At 34.8% G+C, this 16,344-nt stretch overlaps 1 protein-coding gene across 2 annotated transcripts; it reads right to left on the bottom strand.

The window, feature by feature from the left end:
* Positions 1 to 267: 267 nt before the first annotated feature.
* Positions 268 to 15,613, bottom strand: camkva (CaM kinase-like vesicle-associated a). 2 transcript variants are annotated; one of them, XM_044121307.1, is made up of 11 exons: positions 15,373 to 15,613; positions 4,809 to 4,951; positions 4,569 to 4,700; positions 4,078 to 4,152; positions 3,856 to 3,994; positions 3,581 to 3,701; positions 3,397 to 3,472; positions 3,175 to 3,311; positions 2,962 to 3,040; positions 2,258 to 2,345; positions 268 to 1,585 (listed from the first exon to the last, which is right to left on the bottom strand). In XM_044121307.1, exons 2-11 carry the CDS (start codon positions 4,901 to 4,903, stop codon positions 1,277 to 1,279), a joined length of 1,251 nt encoding a protein of 416 aa, XP_043977242.1. In that variant the 5' UTR covers positions 4,904 to 4,951; positions 15,373 to 15,613; the 3' UTR covers positions 268 to 1,276. The 2 variants fall into 2 exon arrangements, with proteins under 2 accessions (XP_043977242.1, XP_043977241.1); XM_044121306.1 differs by having other exon boundaries at positions 274 to 1,585; positions 4,809 to 4,934; positions 15,373 to 15,593.
* Positions 15,614 to 16,344: the final 731 nt, after the last annotated feature.

Genomic DNA, 16,344 nt, shown 5'->3' with positions numbered 1-16,344 from the left:
GTTTTTAACCTAGCCGAAAAAGCTTTTGCAGTGGCGACTCTAACATTAGCATGATTTGCCTCTACAAATCATGCTATTTCCATCTATAACTATGTTTCAATCTTGTTTAAAAACAAATGCTTCATTTTTCATAAATATGTATGAAAAATCTTTTTCTATTTCTTTCTCAGGTGTTAGGCACCGTTGGTGTTACAGTCCTAATGTTGGTTGGCATAAACATACTCAGTGAAATGTAATACACAAATAACATGCATACTCAACCTTATATGGCATGTTGGCTTTACAATAAAATCTTTATTTAGTAATTACAGGTTACAACACAGGAACAGCGAAAACATCACAGTACACAGAACATTCTAAATATTTTTTGTTTGATTTTTGTTTGTAATAAATCAAGCAATGAAAGAGGACAAAATGCAAGGCCCAAAACAGTCAATGAAACATTTGGAATATTTTAGTTATTTATAAAGCATTTTAAATCAAGTCTAGAAACATGACTGCAACAAATGATAAGGCACTTCAACTTAAAAATGTGCATTCTTGTGGCCTTAAAATTTTAAGTTGTTTGATATACTGCACTAAATGTGTAGATATCTAGTAGTCAAATTTGCCTTTTCAGGTATATAGTCTTTCATTAAAAAATACTTCTCATGTTTATTATTATCTATATGTTACAGTTTTAAATGTTATTTTCTTATATTGACCTATCCTACAGTTTGGATAATGCACATCTAAGGAGGGTCACCTTGTCGGATTTGTTTTAGGAACAGATTTCACTCAAATATGCTTAAAAAGTACAATGTTATTTGCTTACTTTGAAAACAATTGTAATCAAATTAATTGTGATCAAATGACCAAATATTTCAACTTATAATTTTAAGTCACAAGATATAAACTCAGGCTAGTAAGTTCTAAAGCTAAAAAGTAGCAATTTTTGTGACAAATACATGTATATACAGTGAGCCTGTGAAATTCATTTAATTATACAATGAACAATGAATTACCTGAATATATTACACAGTTTTCAAAGGAGGGGAAACAGTAAGAGAGCTACTTTGCAACGATCATTTTAAGAGACCTACACACAAAATAACAAAAGGAAAAAGGAAGGTAGAGAACACTAATAATCAACAAGTACAAAAGGCAAAAGATGAAAAATTTGTGAACTGTGATTGTCGGACAGCACAGACACATACTCATGATGCCAGATGTTTTAGTTTTACATATGCTTGTAGACTCATGTCATATCATGGGTCCCCTGTATGTATCAACTGGCTTAGTCTTCTTTTCTCTGTGGCACCATTTGCGGAGCCTCACCGTTACACCGTGACTGCTGCTCCTCCTGCTGCGCTCCAGGCTGCAAGGATTGTGCAGGGTTGGTTGCAGTCTGTGTGTCAGAGGCCTTTTCTTTAAGAGCAGCTTTAAGGGTGGCAGCCATGCTGAGGCCGCCACCAGGTGGAAGAGCAGGACCACCTCCGGGTGTGTTGGCATCGGCTGCTGCCCCTGCTGCAGCACCTGCAGCCCCTGAGTCACTCTGATCAGGCCCTCGAAGCCTTTTCATCAGGGTAGTTACCCTGACAGCTTTCTGTGAGACAAATATTTCACCATGAAATGTGAAAAGACTTATCCAAAAACTTACAAAATTTCATTCAAGTCTGCAATGCATATATGCTTTTCATGAAGTGATTCTCAAATATGACAATTGTGTAAATGCATGTAGGAGGTGCAACATTAAATAACGCCAATATATAAATCAAGGCTAACCTAAACACTGTAGGTGAAATATGAGACAATTTAAATGGCATATTCTGATATTTGTGTCAGAGGCCTTGTTGTAGTTAATTGCACCTCCTTGTTGTTTGTAGTTTTTATAGTAAAACTCAAGAAATTTTGTTTTTACACAAATGCTAGGTTTATGCTGCTATAAAAAAGTTGGGTTATATTAATCGAACATTGTGTCAAAAGCTGTTATCCAGTTTGTTGAGTTAGAGAAGAAACTACAAAGAACCCAATCTTAAAGCACCATTTTAATTCAACAGCTTTACAATGATCATTAATTCAACAGACAACCAAACTCAGAAGCTGCATTAGCAAAAAATAAGATACTCCATTAAATCTGCAGTTCTTTATTGAATTTATTTGAATGTTCTCACATTGATGTCCTAAGTAAGTATCTGTCTCTAAAAACAAATGTGCATGAACAGAAAAAGAAATATTGACCAATGTAAATATTTATCATGTATGTGAGTGATTCTACCTTCCACTTTGCTTTGGCAAAGTTCTTCTCAATTTGGGCACAAACTCCATCTTTGATGTTCTTGTCGGAGGCCGCATTTCCAGAAATCCTAAAATAATAAACAAAAGGACAACAATTTTCAGCACTAGCAGTACTTAGAAAAGTTTCATAATTCAAATTGTTATAGCTGGGACTTGCAGAAATTCACAAACAGAAAAGTCAAGAACCTGGTAAGCATCTTCAAAACAGAATGATCTGCACTTTAAGAACAATGACTTCTATGTCAACTATTTTTATTTCCAAAGGGGGCATAAGTGGAAGAATCACATCTGGAGTTGGTCAAAGGACACAGAGGACACCTTGTATTAAACCAGCAGGGATTCCATTGGGAAGGAAGGGAAATGCAATTCAATTCCAAATCCATTTCAATCAATCAAGACAGACCGTTTCAAGCGAGAATTGTTGCATTGAGCATCAGACACTTCAAAAGGGCCATGACATTTTTGTCTGCATCTCAACAGATGTATTATGTTTTCATGTGATGACATGAGATGTGACCATCATTTAGATCTCTTGGACCCAAATTTAGACCTTCAGCCATTTACATCTTCTACATGAGTATAAAACTGGATATTTTCTCTGGATGCTTCACATAGTTTTTCTTTTTTTATTATTTGTTTTTTTTTAATTAAAGTAGGTGTATTTGACTTATTTCCTTTTTTTACCATTCATGGGCTATAGCTTCCTGAGCAGTCAATCGCTGGTCTTGGTCGACATCCATCAAAGATGCTACCAAGGTTTTGGCTATAAAACACAAAAAACACAAGAAAATAAGGCTTCTATTGGATTTGTATCACTAAAATTTAGAATTTCTATATGTTGTCTGTGATACAGTTAATGCAGAGATTGAAATAACTTAGAATATGACTTTATATTACCAGAATCAGAAATGTCATCCCAGTAGGGAGAATCAAATTCATAGTCTCCAGACAAAATCTTTAGAAAGAGGTTCTTGTCACGGCTATCTGGGTCTTCTTCATCAGAATCGTCATAGAAAGGAGGGTTCCCTGATAAACTTTGAAGAAATGCATGGCTTAATTTTTAGAAGGAAATCAGATTATGAATTTAACACACTTAAAAGTACATAATTTAGCACTTACAGTATATACATGATGACGCCGATGGCCCAGCAGTCCACTGGTCGACCATATCTCTGTCTTCCAACCATTTCAGGTGCTGCAGTTGGAGCAAATGTAATGTCTCATACTTATTTTAAATAAAATGTCAGGCTTTGTTTTATTCAAATTACTGCTATAAATTCAGATCAGATGACATGCCACTCACCAAGATATTCTGGAGTCCCACACGGGTCTTTAATTAGTCCATTTTCCAGTTTTGCCAGCTGAAAGTCGCTGATAACAATTTTGGAGTGCTTCAAACGATTATAGTACACCAAATTCTCCAGCTGCATTAATAGAGGATAACCAAGTAACAAAGGATTCATTGTAGTTCATCGATCTGCATTGGTTGTTATGATGTTCATCCTACTCAGAGAACCTTTCATCTGCTGGGAGGTGAAATGCTTCTTTATTTTCACTAGGTGTCAGTAGTAGACCTACCTTCAGGTTTCTGTGGACAATCTTCAGAGAGTGCAGGTAAGCAACGGCCTCCAGAACCTGCCTCATTACATTGCTAGTGTCCCTTTCTGAATAGTAGCCTTGATCCAAAATCCAATCAAAGACCTCCCTTCCTGTAGCACTGATGAGATGACAAGTCTGTGTTAAAAAGCATTGAATTGCATCGTGTTGTTTAATAATGAAAGGCCCCCACATAAAACTCACAGCTCCAGAAAAATGAAGTACTCTTTCTTAGTTTCAAATGCATCAACCAGCTGGAGGATGTTGTGATGTTTTACCCTTTAAATAAAAGAATAGAGTTAGGACTAGAGTTCACTCATTGATGTAAGAAGACAACCACAATATAAGCTACAGCTTACTGTTAAGGTAGTTAGTTAAATACAAGGACTGCTGGAAATCAGAGAATATCCTGCTGTCATCTAGTACAGCTGTATTCATGTCAGAACTGATTTCCAGATGCTAGATCTTATTTATTGTTCTTTATTCGGCTGTAGTGATGTAATTAAATCTAATTAACATTTAATATTTTGCAATGAATTTAGGTAAACAGAATATGAAGTTAGATATTTAGTGAATTATGTTTGGACTTTTGTCCATTGTCTGTTCTCTACAGCATATTTGTGATGGCATGTGTCTCGATGCATATGCTTTAGATGAGGTTAGATTGGATAAGCTCTGTGTTAATGCGCACTTACATTTTCAAGATCATTATCTCATTCTTTGCAGCTTTCCTCACTTTCCTTCCATCCTTTTTGTTAAACTTTTTACATGTGTACATTTTCAAGGTATTCCTGTCCTTTGCTCGGAATATCTCACAAAATTCCTCCCTGTAAAAAAAAAAAAGATAACAGAGCAACCATTTGGCGAATTTTGAATTAAGTCACCACAGGACAACAAATATGTGAGAATTTACAACCCAAAAAACATGTACTCACGACTTAACAACTTGTCCGAGGTCATATTTGTCAGTCACCTCAGTGGGACTGTTATAATCCTTCTTCTCTCCGAGTGTGAGACAACCAAACGGCATGGCAGCTTGTGCCCTTCAGCCAACGAGAGTCCTGCCACAGCGCAACACCTCAAGATTACAGTAGAAAATAAAGTTTAATTTCAACAGACCTCTTCAGAGAAAGGTCTGCAGTAATCTACTGTGATAATGTGTTAATGGCTATAGGAAAACGAAGCAAGAAATGAATCCAAAATGATACACTTCAGACAAAAAAGTCTCTCTAAATTAATAGGCATATGTAGGGAATAGTTTGTGGTTTTGATTGTTTTTCTTTTGCAGTTTTGCATCTGAGAATACTGCAGGAGAGCATTATTGGGCATGCAAAGGTAAAAATTTCACAGTACAACTGCTGCTCCAAAACATAACAATGACTTATTTCAATAATGTAGCTTTCTGCAGTGAGCTTCAGCTTGTTTCTCTCAGGTTCTGCGGCGAGTTGATGCCGTACTGCAGCAGGAGCTGCCACAACGTTCATTCATCTCCTTTATAACAAATAAACTAAAACTGAAATAAAAGTGCAACTTTTGCCTATTTGTGTTTTTGGGTTTTTTTTATATTCATGAAAGATTTATGCAAAGTACTGTTATACTTCTAGCCCTGGGGGATGTACAATTTTGAGCAAGGTATTACAACAAAATTATTTAATATCTGAGAAGTGTTTAAAACTAATCTAAGCAAAATGTTTCTTGTATTTACTCATATTAGGTATGATTTAAATTATTCATACCACTGGCAGTTTTAGATTTAAACTCATTTTCTTTTGTCGAAAAGGTTTCCTGCTGATAGAGAGTAAGAGAGACATATCTCAAAACATAACACAGTGTGAAAGGATATCAAGTTTGAAAAAAAAAAATGGTATTCAGAAAATTATGGTCTATTGATAATCATTTCAAAAAGCTTTCGTAGAATTAAAGCAAAAACAATTTCTCATAGTATCTGATCTTTTTGTATGCTTTCACTTTGACACCTTTCAGGATGAGCTCTTAGTCTTTGACGGCAGAAGATCTTCTTGCCATTACCTTAATCTTTAGCTCCCTGTATAGTTTATCTATCTGTTTATGTAGGACCTCTAGGCTTCTCCAACATGTTTGCAGTCAGAACAAACATACTGGTAAAATCAAAACATAGCCTTGGACCTAAATCCACCAGGGGCAGAATTATTTAGGGCTTAGCTATACCTTTCATAGCAATGTTCATATACAAAACAACAAAAATGTGTATGCTATTTCTAGATAAAAAGTCCTAAGAAGTAATGCATTTGAGGAAAAACACTATCTAAATTTTAAATTCTTAAATATTTGTTTAATATTTTTCTCTTCCACTACTAATGTCCAAAAATCTACAACAAATGACCAAATCAGAGCTTAGGACACAATCACAGTCAATAAAAGATAGAATCACTTGTCAGAGACAATAAATATGATGCAAAATGGCTTCACTAGAATAACAACTGCTTTGTTACTATCAAAGCAACTTGCTTGTTTAAGGAAATTATTTACTTAAAATACAGTAAACAAAACACATCATGTTTCTTGGTGATATCTCATATTTTCACATTGCAAGAGTTTTCAAAGATCACAGCTGAAACCTCTCTCGTGCACAGATCTAAAAATGAAGAGGACATTGTAATCACATGAAAATGAATAAATATTTGGACATAATATGGAGTGACTAAAACTGGACATTTGTCCAAAATTGATAAAAAGACAAGGCAGTAATTGGTAAATGAAGAGCAGCACAGAGGCAACAGCAACACTGAAGTAGCTGCAGAAATTAACGTGAAGGCCTGTCTAAGTTCTACAGCGTGATATGATGCCATGTAATGCAGTAAGAATTTATGTACCATTTTCTTGACTGATACCTTCATGCAAAATTATTTAGCTCCTTTTGTACAATTTGCAAAGAATACCTTTACCAAGAGAGTTAGTAGACATATATTTCAAATGTATTAAATTTACAATAAGTGATGGTCAATATGAACTCAAAAAGTCTGAAAACTGAAAATGTTTTTTTTTTTAAACAAACACACACTAATGAAACCAAATATTTAGTTGTTAAGATTTTATCATCTCACTTTTATAGTTAAATCCAATTTAAAGTGAAACCATAACTTTTACTGCATGGCTGATGTTGCTGTAGCTGCAATTCAGAAATGCTACAAAGTTTCAGAGCTACCAAATAAACGTTACTGCTCACATGGATGACTTGTTTGGAAAAATGGCTCATTTTTTGGCAGGACTTATAATATAAGTGGAAGCTTGTGCAGAAGAGTGGGAGTACAAAGATTCTGACTGTCTGCAGCCTCAGTCAAGACAAGAGACAAATATTTCTCACGGCTATTGTGTCCAGAAGCTTTAAACAAAGAAACTAGAACATGAACGTGACCTGAAAATACAAAACTGGAAGCACATCTTAAAAGAGAGCCTGTCCTTCTATTAATCTTTAAATAAATTTCACCTTAGGGCAAAGGGCAAAACCTTTCCTTAATTTAAAGTAAATTTTGTAGTTACTGTTTTCACATACAATATTTATTTTTCAAGTAGTAGCGAAAAAAGATCCAAAATGTCCCTTGATCGATGACAGAAAAATCAACACATCTTGCTTCATCTAGAACACAGAGGATATACTTCTACTATTTTAGCATGTGGCTATTACTTAAGATTTCAAAATAAAAATAGTTTAAACTAGAAACTAAGCTTTAAAGTCTCATCCTAATAATGAACTTTTGGACCTTTAATTAAATGAAGCAGATATTAATTTTAGAATGAACGGTTGTTGGAGGCAAATTAAAACTATTTTTGTTATTTCTCTTAAGCCACAAAAGGTACATTAGCAAATATCATGAAGTAATCAAAGAGACAAGATGTCTTTAGAAGAAACATCTGGTTAGTATGACTTTATCTGCACAGTGTTTTTGTTTAGTGAGTCACGCTTCAAATTTTGAAAGGCAGTTAACTGAAGCATCCTTTAAGAGATTTATTGTAAGTTAAAAAGTTTCATTTGAATTTATGAATTTATCAAATTCTTGAATTATTCCATAGAGTCTATACAAATACAAATAAATTATCTGATCCTTTCATTTATTTATTGCTGACTTCATAACAGAGTATCATTGTCCCCTGTTCTGATATCTGTTTGTGCAATTCATATAACTTTGAAGGACTCATAAATTTTACCTAAATAATTTAAAAGTGCCTAGCTTTGTTGCCATCCTTTTGTAGACAGTGACCCTTTGTAAGTATCGAAAAAGTAAAGTCTGGGTAATTATTTTTGGAATATAAGCAAGCTACTGAAGATTAAATCAAACAGTTTATGTCTCTAATGCTGCATTCTGGCTACTATATGTAATAAAAAATAAAAACACTTATTTAAATCATGTTTATGCACAGTTAGAGGTCCAGTTGGAGCAGCCCAAAGGATTTTGTCTCTTCTATTCCATTAGTTTTCCATTCTCAAATCCACCGCAGACAATAGTGTTTGCTCAAGGCTAGTTTTATTCCAGAAGTATGCACAAATAGCAGAGGAATGAGAAGTACTAATACAAAGAGGGCATCTCTCATTGGAGAGCTCTACCTCTAACATTTTTATTCTTCAATCTTCTCATTCAAAATGCAAGACGCTTCGGTATGGCCTGTTTTGTCCTAAAGGAGGGAATTCTGAGTTCTGTATCGGGCTGCAGCTGAAACAGAGGTTTAAGAGATTTATGACAGAGAGCTCCCTTCTTTTTATCCACCAAATTTCAATAACTATACTGTCTTGCTTTCAGAAATACTCGAAATACTTACTGAAGGAGAGCCACATCTGAAACACAATATATCCAAAAATATAGACATTTTATTTTCTTGTACATAAAATACCTAAGAAACAGAACAAAGTTCAGCCAGAGTCTTAGAAAACAGCTTTCATATCATGTCTAATGGGCCTTTTAGGAAAATTTGAACTGCCTCCATCTTTTACCTCTCCACATCATACAAAAGCTGCCTCAGAGACAAACAATAGTCCAAACAGCAAGCAGAATTAAAGCCCAGCGCTGCTGTGAGACCGTTTATTGCAATCATCAGACGCTCACTGAATCACAGCTCCTCACACCTTTTCCCGGAAGCTTGACTCAGTCAGTAGCACTGCACAGCAAACACCACACGGCACAGAAAAGTCAGGCAGGATTTTCTGAACATTTTGTCTTTTTTCTCATAAAAGCAATTTTGGAGATTAAAGGCTGTTCCTAATAAAAGGACACAAAGAAGCCGACTGCTGCTGAATCAGAGTTATTTTATCTTTAGCTTTTCAGAGATCTGAGTGATAAAGTCTTCTTTAATGGGAGCGTCAATGCTGCTTCAAATTAGTACTACTCATCATTGAGATAGCTCAAATGTGAACACTAATTGGAGTTAATGAAAACAGTAGAGTTGCTCTTTTAGATTTGTAGATTGCATTGTTTCACTTTCAAGTTTAAAGAATTCAGTAGGTAAAACAAAACATCCTATTTTAAAGTTTCTCTTTAATGATGCAGCCAATGCGGTACCCCTATGGATTATAGAATTTGAGGAAAAAATTCAACTATAATTGAAATTGGGATGAAAAAAAATCATCCTACAGTCTCACAATGGTATAAGGCCATGTATGTATTGTTTGTCCTCCATTTGTCAAAGATCAATATGTAGTCTTTCATTCTTCTTTTTTTTCTTCCTATGTTGCCACAAATAATGAAAAAATAAATAAAAATAAAGATGAAACTGGGAAGATCCAGAAGAAACTTCTTTCCTAATGGACAGACTGATGTCCATCTGCAGCAGAATGGAGTCACAGCATTCTGTTCTTCAAAAACGCCACAGCTTTTCAAACTAAAAGAACAGCCTCCAAAAACCCGGTTCCACAGATGGATCATCAACATTCGCTTACATATCATATATAATTCAACTTGTTTAAAGGATTTGTTCTTTGTTTGTTGTTCGTTGAGTCTGGTTTGTTGGTCTGCTGAGGGTTGAGTGGTTGTGTTGATATTATATGGAGAATGTTGTTGTTGTTGCTGTTAGTGTGCTTTATAAATGATAAAAATCTATAAAATAAAACCTTTAAAAGCAAATAGCCTCAATGTCTGCTGACAAGATATTACCATACAGAAGTGATTTAGGGAAAAAAATATCAAGGCCATGATCCTTAAGCGATATCATTTTAAATATGAAGATATATGTACTTTTTATTAGTTCAAAAAAGAGTTTATAATCTTTTTATTTTTTGAAACAATAAATTCAGACTGCATTCAGATTGTTTTAGACTTCTCTGAGACTACCAGTGAATTCCCAGCCCCCTTCTTTGTGCTGTATTTTTAGGTCAGTGACGAAAACCTTTATTTATCTAATTGACTGCCTTGTTTCTCCTGTTCTGTGAATCACATGATCAAGTAAATTTTCAAACAATCGCCTTGTTTTTATTATTCATCTTCTATTTTACTGTATTTTTTTTCATTTTCATTAAATTTCTTGCATTTTTTTATTTACTTTTTCTTTCGTTTGGTCAATTTTAACTCCAAAAAAATGTGAGCTCTCAATATTTCAAATATTGAGCGATTTGTGTCAGTTTGACAGCCACAAAGTTAAAGTTGGGCTGTTGGAAAATTCATAACTTATCTACATGGCTTATCACTTATCAAATGACTCTGGATGTGTACATGGCTTACATTTAGAAACAGTGATAATATCGTCACTTTGTTTATATATGGAGATCACTGGGATGATTGTTCTTTAAACTGTGATAAGTAAGCAACTTTAAGAGAATTTGGTTATAAAAATAATTTTAGATATATCCCATCCTTCCATCCATCCATCCATCCGTCCGTCCGTCCATCCATCCATCCATCCATCCATCCATCCATCCATATTTTGTTGATAGACTTCTATTTGTCCAAGCCAGGTTTGCATCCATTCAGGCCCCTACAGTTTATCTTTGTTTTTTTATTAGAAAATGGCTGAGACGTAAAAACTGTACTTCATGCAACTTTAACTTCTAAAAATATACTGTTTGTTTTTTATGATGCTATTTTGGGTTTGGATTGTTAGTCGAAGCCACACGAGACAGTGGCAGCAGGCCAGAGCTACAGATTTTGGCATCAACTGAGGCTCTTCAAAGGAAACTGCGTGGTGACATGGGGGCAGATGGTGGTGATGATTTTTTAGCCAATTCTTATGGCCGCTAATGCTTTATTTAAATGCCTCATTAGTGATGCATGCCTGTATGCAAAAAAGAAGTGTAGCTATCTGCATCTCTGATTTTACTTCTGATAATAAGGTTGATAGCTTTAGTCCATTGTGAAATAGTCAAGAGAAATGATGGTGCAAAGACCAACTAACCAAAACTGTACATGTTTGGGACTTTAAGAGCCCTGCAGGAGGTCACATGTAATCTCCACACATAAAGACCTTCTTGCCAGAATGCGACAACTTCCAACACCCAAGCCATTGTTTCTAAGGACATTATGTCGGAAAATTAACAAGGACAAATGAATGATACTTGCTTTTTTGAAGTCAAAAAAAGCCAGATTTGTAGAGAAAATTTTGGTCAGCATGAATCAGCCTCCTTTTGTGCCTGTTTTTGATTTGCTCTGCATTGACTCCACCATTCATCTCTTTCTCAAGCATCACTGGCTCATCTGACCAGTTTCTTCTGATGTTGTTTTGTTGCCATGGTTTCCAAGTGCTACAGTATGCACCAAGGTACTGTCTGTGCAGAACAGCTCTGTGTGTTCTCACTGCCGTCACTGGCCAACACTCCTGACACTTTATGTGACTGGTACAGAGCTGGAATTCAGACTAGAGTCTAAAAATTGACAGGATACGAGCCAAGCTCATAATTTTGCAGACTATTACCACGTTAAACTGATAGGCAAAAATGTTTGCCTTTTCTTTAATTTGTCACCCATAAATAAAAAATCAGTAAAGTCCAACAAAACACAGGTTTCAGTTTAGTGCAAAGCAAATAACATACCAAAGGTCACAGCTGTATTATAATCATCACTCTCTTCAATGATGAACCTTTCAGTTTCTCTTAATAAGCCATTCTCAGTTTAGAAGAGCAGAGTAAACATACTCCAATAAGGAAATGTAGCCATGTGTGTGGCATTTGAAGGGCTAAATTAACCTAACATAAGGAGAGAAGCAAACAAAATGTTGCTTGCTGTAAAACTGTGAAAGAGGTGGATGGAAATACTCTTGACATAGCAGGAACTAAATTTCCACACTTGTCATTTCTGTATACAAGTGAGCTGGTTTTACCACTGCAGCACAACCAACTGCAGCAGAAAGTTAGAAAAGTATTTTTATGGATGGCGGTGCCCACAGAGGTCTCTGATAACCATATACAGACTTTAATCCACTACCAGGCTGTCACAGGTTTGACTCCCGGCCTGTGGACCTTTGCCAAATGTCTACCTCTTCTCTCACAACCCACCTTCTAGTCAAATAAAGGCCACTAGAGTCAAAACAGTATCTGTTCAAAGCTGTCATTAGTCATTTCTAAGTATGTAACATGGTTTATAATATTAGCATTTTGCATGCAGCCACCATCTATTCAGACTATCCTTGTAGTTTAGGTTGAGTACTTCTAAATAGTTTTGTTAGTAAGGATGTTGATTTAACATTGCTTCTTAGTAGCCATCATAATAAAAGTTTCTACAGTAATAAGTGATTGAGGAATGAGGAAAGGTGTCTGTAAGAAAAAGCATAATCAGTTAACTTGAGTCAGTCTTAAGAGCAACCTTCTACTGATATTCATCTTACTTATCTAGAGAACACATGGTCTTCCTCGACTCCTGGTGTAGCATTTCTTTCAGTATTTAAAAAGTCTTATGACTCTAATTTGATAACGTTTTAAACACATGAATCACAACTAACTAGAGTCTGCAAAGACGTAAATGAATTCAGTCACTACTTCAATCCTCCCCAAGACAGCAGGGGGCCAAGGAGCCTTTGAATTCACAGACTGAATCTAAAAATGTCATGTTTTATTTACAATAGGAAAAGTAGTTGACTTCCAATCTAAAAACTGACCTTCCAGTTACAGCTTCTTTCTGTCACATGATGATATGCCCCTGTGCAAGGCAATGAACCTCAAGTTGCCTTCTGACCTGTGTATTGGTGTATGAGAGTTTGTGTGTTACTGTGTGAATGAGGTGTTACTGTAACGTAACTAGTGCTTTTCTTGCCGTTATGGCTAGAAAAGCACTACATATTTCCGACCATTTGAAAACTATCCTACTCAAAAAAAATTACAAATGTGTTACACTTGTCCGTTGTGACCTCTTTTATTCAACACAGTCTGTTTACAAAGTGCCTCTTCAATGCACTTTAGTAATCAGAGATCTAATTCATATTCAAAAATACAAAATCCAGTCAGTTCATTTATATACAGAGACTCAAACACAGATGCACACTTCCTAATTCTGACATAATAATAATAATAATAATAATAATAATAATAATAATAATAATAATAATAATAATAATAATAATAATAATAATAATAATAATAATAATAATAATAATAATAATAATAATAATAATAATAATAATAATAATAATAAAATCCTGCCACATTCAGTTTATAGAACCAATTGAAAAAGCCTTAACTATCTAAGAAAAACAGCTGACTGCATCTAATTATTAACTTCACAGCAATCTCTCCTGCAGAGCAAATATGCGGCAACAGTGAAACGGAGCGACTCCCTTCAGATGTCAAGTACAACCAAGCTTAGTATGATGTAAGTATTAAAATGCTTTAGCACTAAACACAAGTGCTAGACAAAATATATTCAAAGAAGTAACACCATAGATTCAATTTATTTACAGCTGTTGATATAATAGATGTTTCATATTGATATTAGTGACGATGCAGACTGATAGCTGTTGATTTTAAGAACTAAATTTCTGAGGTTTTCCCTCCTCTTTGCAGTTCTGCTACTCAGCACCACCACCAATTGTCTTTTGGCATTTAATTAAAAATGCCTTATGGAGAAATTAGTCACTTCATTACACATTTGTCAAAATGTGTGACTTATTAAGAAATATATTGACTTTGGTGTATTTAAATTGTATTTAGATTTTTAAACATTATGTTACTAGTCTAAAACATTCTATACTGTATAGTTGTCACAGAGAACAGAGATATTATGCATGGTCAAACATTCTCGAAGTGAGCATTAAACTAATGTTAAAATGTCTAAATCAAGAAGAAATTGTTAGTGAAATTGTTGCTCCTTTTCACTAACAGTAATTAACAAGGATGCAACTTAATAGATCACAACATTTCAAATCTGATATCATGGTGTTTATTGTCCCATTAAAAGTATCTTAAATGAGAAAATATGCACCTTTTGTGATTGTATTGAAAGTCAGCTTCATTCCCAACCAAAGCCTTAAAAATACAATGAGAGTTAAGAAGAGAGAAGAATAGGATTCAATTAAACTGGAATGGGCCTCAATTCAAACTCTTCTTTGGGCCCTAAACAACAGTGAGCTTTGTTAGTGACTGACTCTTGAATCTCACTCAAAAGATTATCTCTGAACCGTGTCATTTACTGTATAGCTCAGCTTACAGGACTAAAAATGACCCATTAATGTAGCATCATATTGCATCATACTTCCACTTTTTTCTATTAAAGACACACTGATGTCCTCACGTGTATGTAGCAGGGCTCCATGTATAACCTCATTTCAGAAAAAAAAACAACCTGGCAGTGTCTTCCTCCAACTGTTCTATGTCCACTCACTCTATCAGCCTCCTTCAGGAGTGCTTGAAAATGTAGTTAAAAAGTTCTTTATTATTATTATTTTAAATAAGTGGGAATAGCTGCTTTGTTGTGAAATGATGACAAGTGATGACAAGACGACAAGGACACTGCGTGACTGTGAGTGTGTTAAACTCATGAAGTGCTGCAAGTGTAAGGACTGGAACAACACTTTCATCAAGTCTGCATGAACTGCTGGTATCAAGTTTATAAACGGAGTTTCTTGAGTAAGCAAATATAAATAATAACAACAATAATAATAATAATAATAATAATAATAATAATAATAATAATAATAATAATAATAATAATAATAATAATAATAATAACAACAACAACATACTTTTTTTTTACTGAAAAAAGATAAATTCACATAACCTGCAGCTGAAGTAGGTTGGCAGATAAAACATTCAGCCTCTCCATATGCTAACCTGCTCAGACTGCCTGGACCTAATCTTCTAAGAAACAACTAAAATCCACTCAGATATGTTATTGCCAAAGTTTTATGAACAAAACAAGTACGCTACCCTCCTGAGATTTGATCAAAACCTGTTTCTGAATAAATTATTCTCAGATATTCAGCATTTATCCCTGATTTCTTTCCAATGTAACCAGAGTCTTTTTTTGTTCACTTGATTTATTTTTAATTTTTATTTATTTTTGTTGTGATTAGATTACAAAGAAAAAAAAAAGATCTTATCTTTTCACTTACCTTCAATGACTGGTTCCAATCTGCGATACCGCCCCTCGTCTGCGCAGATGACGCTTTTTTTTCTTGTTGCGCTTTTACTTTTCTTTGATCTTCGCTGATGTTACAGGCGGCGTGCAGTCGGACAAATGTTAAGATCCTCAAGCATTTCCAACAAGTCAGCTAAACCACGGGAGTATTACGTGAGTGTGTGATGGTGAGAGCGGAGCTGAGATGATGCAGGGGGAGGAGGAGTTGTGTGTGCGACGCACGTTGCACCGCTTTAATGTTTGATTGCGCGGATAAAGCACTGCATCAAATCTCCAACATCATTTTGTGTGTGTGTGTGGAGATTCGGTGATGACCAAATAAAGATCTTTTACGCACAGTAACTCCTCTGGAACTTACACAAGACAACTTAGCTGTAAACTGTAAATAAAAGCGTGTATGTGCTCAACTGTAGCTTCATTTGATCCAAAAGCAGAACAAATCATAGATATACATAGAGAGCAAAATTAATGTCAAAACTAATGCCTGCTTTTCTCATAGAGACCCTTATGATGGTTTGGAGAAACAAGTAATCAAGGTATTTACTAAATTTGTGTTTTGTCTCAGTAATAAAATTCCAAAAGTGAAACACAAAAAGGTTAATTACTCCTGGATATTTTAAGATTTTATATCTGTAAATCTTATAAATATGAATAGCTGCTAAATAAATAAATAAATAAATACACAAAAAACCTGCAAATTTGGTGCAAAATTTAGAATGTAACAAAAAAGATTCTAGACACATAGAGGTTGGCCTTGCAGTGTGTCAGAAAGGGAATCAGCCTGTGGCTCTGCTAATGAGCTAAGAAAGCCCAGGTTGTTTTATTATGCCATTGTTGTATTGGTTGAGCTTCAGCTAAAGCAGTTTGCAATGATTCTTCTTTGATTTTTAATCAAGTAACTTTGCTGGTTGTTCAAGCACAGCAGTGTTACACGTATTAAAACTGA

The sequence above is a fragment of the Gambusia affinis genome, linkage group LG07 (genome assembly GCF_019740435.1).
Source record: "Gambusia affinis linkage group LG07, SWU_Gaff_1.0, whole genome shotgun sequence".
In the NCBI taxonomy this organism is placed as follows: Eukaryota; Metazoa; Chordata; class Actinopteri; order Cyprinodontiformes; family Poeciliidae; genus Gambusia; species Gambusia affinis.
The sequence above is the reverse complement of the archived record's forward strand: the minus strand, read 5'-3'. Positions and strand labels throughout refer to the sequence as shown.

Bases quoted from the DNA above. Each gene is read 5' to 3' on its own strand.
- camkva (XM_044121307.1), bottom strand. From the start codon at position 4,903: ATGCCGTTTGGTTGTCTCACACTCGGAGAGAAGAAGGATTATAACAGT. The intron at 4,153-4,568 runs GTAAGTGCGCAT...TTTTATTTAAAG, and splicing joins GAGATAATGATCTTGAAAAT to GGTAAAACATCACAACATCC. The intron at 2,346-2,961 runs GTAAAAAAAGGA...TTATTATTTTAG, and splicing joins GAAGCTATAGCCCATGAATG to GATTTCTGGAAATGCGGCCT.